This window comes from Olea europaea, chromosome 2, assembly GCF_002742605.1.
Source record: "Olea europaea var. sylvestris chromosome 2, O_europaea_v1, whole genome shotgun sequence".
Classification (NCBI taxonomy): Eukaryota; Viridiplantae; Streptophyta; class Magnoliopsida; order Lamiales; family Oleaceae; genus Olea; species Olea europaea.
In genome coordinates, this window is record NC_036238.1 from 23621045 (window position 1) to 23624860 (window position 3816).

At 36.9% G+C, this 3816-nt stretch overlaps 1 protein-coding gene across 1 annotated transcript; it reads left to right on the top strand.

Annotated features, from left to right (window-relative positions):
- The first annotated feature begins 1073 nt into the window (after positions 1-1073).
- On the top strand, positions 1074-2896 carry LOC111367424 (probable serine/threonine-protein kinase At1g54610). The gene is made up of 3 exons (XM_022988291.1): positions 1074-2068; positions 2167-2451; positions 2552-2896. The coding sequence occupies exons 1-3, from the start codon at positions 1670-1672 to the stop codon at positions 2879-2881; spliced, it is 1014 nt and encodes a 337-aa protein (XP_022844059.1). The 5' UTR covers positions 1074-1669; the 3' UTR covers positions 2882-2896.
- The last annotated feature ends 920 nt before the right edge of the window (positions 2897-3816 follow it).

Sequence of the window (3816 nt, forward strand, 5' to 3'; positions counted from 1 at the left end):
TAGAATCTACAATCATAAAATTAGTATAAGATCGCTGAAAGACAACAGAAGTGCAAAAATTGGATTAAAAAATAATTTCACAAAAACAAGATGAAAGGAAGTGTACTACAACATGACCAAATAAATAGCCGGATGCAAAAAAAATTTATAAAAAAATATATTCAATGTACGAAACCTGCTGTGAATTTAGGACAACATCTCTTCCTTCTTCCTGGCATATGTGTAGAACTTGTAGATACTTCTATAATACCAAATATTTATGTTAAAATTACGTAAAAAACATTAAACCAACAAGAAATCACATTTAAACAACAAATCATACATATATGTCTCTTACCCAATTTGTCTTTTTGTACCATTGGCTCAATTACAAGTTCAGAATCGCGTGCTTGTGTAGATAAGTCCAGCCTTCTTAAACGAGCACGTCTACTCTTAAACCAATTATAAACATTCATATCAGAGATTTGCCCGTGCAACGATAGTTCGGAGACTATCTGCATGATCCTTGACTTGTTTGGGGTTTTATTCTCTTGATAAAATATAGATTCAAGAATTTGAAGTTGTGCAAATGTAGGCGTCCAATATTGCTTACTCATTGTATTGTTGAACGAAAGAAACCACAAAAATCAACTCAATAAAATTGGAAACATAACTAAGAGTATGCATATTGAAAACAATATCCTCATAAAAAAGAAGCCAAAAAAATGCATACATTTCCATGACCCGAACAATAGGAAATATATAAAAAAAAAAAAAAAAAAAAAAAAACCCACCACCATAGGCCTTAAAATGTCAAATTTGACCAAGTGGGAAGAAATAAATTACTTTCTTAGCAAAAAAAAAAAAAAAAATCACTGTTTCTGAAATTTAAAAAAAAATAAGGAAAAAATAATTCCAAGTAGTAAAGTAAGACAAAACTAGTAAAATGAAAAATGTATATTTTAACTTTTATGGAAAATTTTTATAATTTAGAAAATGGAAAAGTATGAATATATTAATTTATTTAATATTTGAAAATTCACAGTAGTTTTGTCTCTATGTATAGCACACACGCAGAGAGTCAAACTTACACAGATCTATTTGATCTAACTGAGATTTTTATTTCTTTAAGTGACAATTTGAAAATCAGCTTTGGGATTTTTAATTTCTGAATTTCAATCATAAAAAGAAAAAAAGAAAGAGAAGCTGTGAATAAAGCTAATCAATATATTCAATTCCTTTGCTTTTTCATAGTTTTAGCTCAATTTGACCGCCAAAATTGTGGGCTTCAATCATTGTTGCTTTTAACTTTCGTGGTCATTAAAGCTATAGGGGTCTTCGATTATACCACATTATTCTTATTTTTACCCTATTATTAGTTAAACCCATTATTAAATATACTGTTTATTTTAATCTATTTGCTTTCCAATCACAACCCATTTTGTTTTTCAATTTTTTGTTTGGTCGAATAGCTTTATTTGTGCATTAGTGTTGAATTTTCTACTGCATTTGTGGATATCCGTTGGTTTAAGCAAAGCCCATTTGGTCTATTTGATTTGGGAGTGTGATTTTGGGTTCTTTAACTGCGGATTTGTTTATTTACTTCTCAGATTGGTGATATTTTGTTGGGTTTTGAATGATAAGAAATAGTATGTTATACTGTGAGAAATGAAGTTGTGTGTTTTGAGAGATGGGGTGTGTTTTTGGGAGAGAGATCTCATCATCTGGGCCCCATAGCGGCGAGTTTGTAGCTGGGAAAGGGAGGGAAAAGAGAGAGGAGAGAGAGTCGGCCGTGCCTACGTCGAGAAGAGAGAAAGTAGTCGCTTCTGAGAGTAAGGCGGATAGCGGCGGCGCTAGTGTAGTTCAGAATGGTGGGGATCAGAAGGAGGAGCAGAAGGATGGGACTGCACGGCCTCGAGGAGGAGAGAGGAGAAGGTCTAAGCCGAATCCGAAGCTGAGTAATCCTCCTAACAACATCCATGGCGAGCAAGTGGCTGCAGGATGGCCAGCTTGGCTGTCTGCAGTAGCCGGAGAGGCTATCAATGGCTGGACCCCACGTCGTGCAGATACATTTGAAAAAATTGACAAGGCAAGTGGTCTCTAGTTTTTTTCTCAATTTTTCTATCTTTCGTAGATTCGAATCTTATTTTTTGTTTCTGTATGTTCTTTTGTGGCAATTTTGATTAGATTGGACAAGGGACTTATAGTAATGTGTATAAAGCTAGAGATGCTGTAACGGGGAAGATTGTTGCCTTGAAGAAGGTTAGATTCGATAATTTGGAGCCCGAGAGCGTGAGATTTATGGCCAGGGAGATATTGATCTTGCGTCGCTTGGATCATCCGAATGTTGTCAAATTGCAAGGATTAGTGACATCGAGGATGTCATGTAGTTTGTACCTTGTGTTTGATTACATGGACCATGATTTGGCTGGCCTTGCTTCTAGCCCTGCAATCAAGTTTACAGAGCCTCAGGTCCTCTTTTCTTTTTGAATTTTTCTCTGATTCCAAAGCTATTCACTTGAAGAGTTTGGAGTTGTTTGCTTATTTTGGCATTTCTTTTTGAATATTATAGGTTAAATGTTTCATGCATCAGCTATTGTCTGGTCTTGAACACTGCCACAACCGCCATGTGTTACATCGTGATATTAAGGGATCGAATCTCCTTATTGATAGTGGCGGAGTTCTTAAGATTGCTGATTTTGGGTTGGCTTCGACTTTTGACCCGAACAATAAGCAGCCCATGACTAGTCGGGTGGTTACTCTTTGGTATAGGCCACCGGAGCTGCTTCTTGGGGCCACTGACTATGGTGTAGGTGTGGACTTGTGGAGTGCCGGGTGCATTTTAGCCGAGCTATTTGCTAGGAAGCCCATTATGACTGGGCGAACGGAGGTAAATATTTAAGTTCTTTATTTAAACCCTTAATGATCTCTTATTCTTGTTCAAAAGTTCTGCAGTTTACAATGTTATGTTCAGCGTGTTTTCTGGGTCCTATACTTCTTGTTCATGTTTACTCATGCACCTGACCACTAGATAATGATGGTAGAATGTGGTCCCTAAACATTTACCAAATTTTCATTTTAGCTTATAAACTTCATTATGTTACGTTGATCATTGAACTTAATACTTTGTTACAATTTGGTCAATCACATTATATCGGTTAGTTTGACTGGTTCTTCCTTCAGCTGCAGCTGATATAGCAGGGGTGAAAAAGGTGACATGGCAGGTACATCATAAATGCCAACCAGGCTACCGTGTCAGTTTTTCTGTTAGAACTAACAGATATAGACGGAGTGCCCCACTTGAAACAAACGTTTAAGTTGACTAATCAACTTGAAACAAAGTTTAATTTCAGTGACCAAGTTGAAACAATATGAAGTTTGATGATCAACATAAATTTCTCTATAAGTTTAGTGACCCTAGTTTTTTTAACCTGATAAGCTTTATACTGGAAAGTAGAAAGTCAAGCCTGGTAGTATCCTTTCTTAAAGTGCTCTAGTGTTGGGCACAGGTAAAAACACTATTAGTCTCTCAACCTTTAGTGAGGTTTATGTTGCTTAAGTTTGATCACTGAAGTTCTCTTTTCGTTTCAATTAAATCATTCTCTTACCATCCGTCCATAAAATTAAAGGTTCTGCCAGCCGCCCCTCGTGGGGGTGGCAGAGTTGGTAGAGTAGGTGAGCACGGAGGTCTTTGATCACGAGTTCGATTCCTCCTACCAACACTTTCTCGGTCGAGTCTGTCGCGCAGGACTTACCTAGTGTGGTTTACTTGGTTGGCGTGGTTTGCAGGCTATTGCGTCATCCCGAGAGCTTACTCATTGCGCACCCGAAGGATAG

Bases quoted from the DNA above. Each gene is read 5' to 3' on its own strand.
- LOC111367424 (XM_022988291.1), top strand. From the start codon at position 1,670: ATGGGGTGTGTTTTTGGGAGAGAGATCTCATCATCTGGGCCCCATAGC. The intron at 2,069-2,166 runs GCAAGTGGTCTC...AATTTTGATTAG, and splicing joins CATTTGAAAAAATTGACAAG to ATTGGACAAGGGACTTATAG. The intron at 2,452-2,551 runs GTCCTCTTTTCT...TGAATATTATAG, and splicing joins TCAAGTTTACAGAGCCTCAG to GTTAAATGTTTCATGCATCA.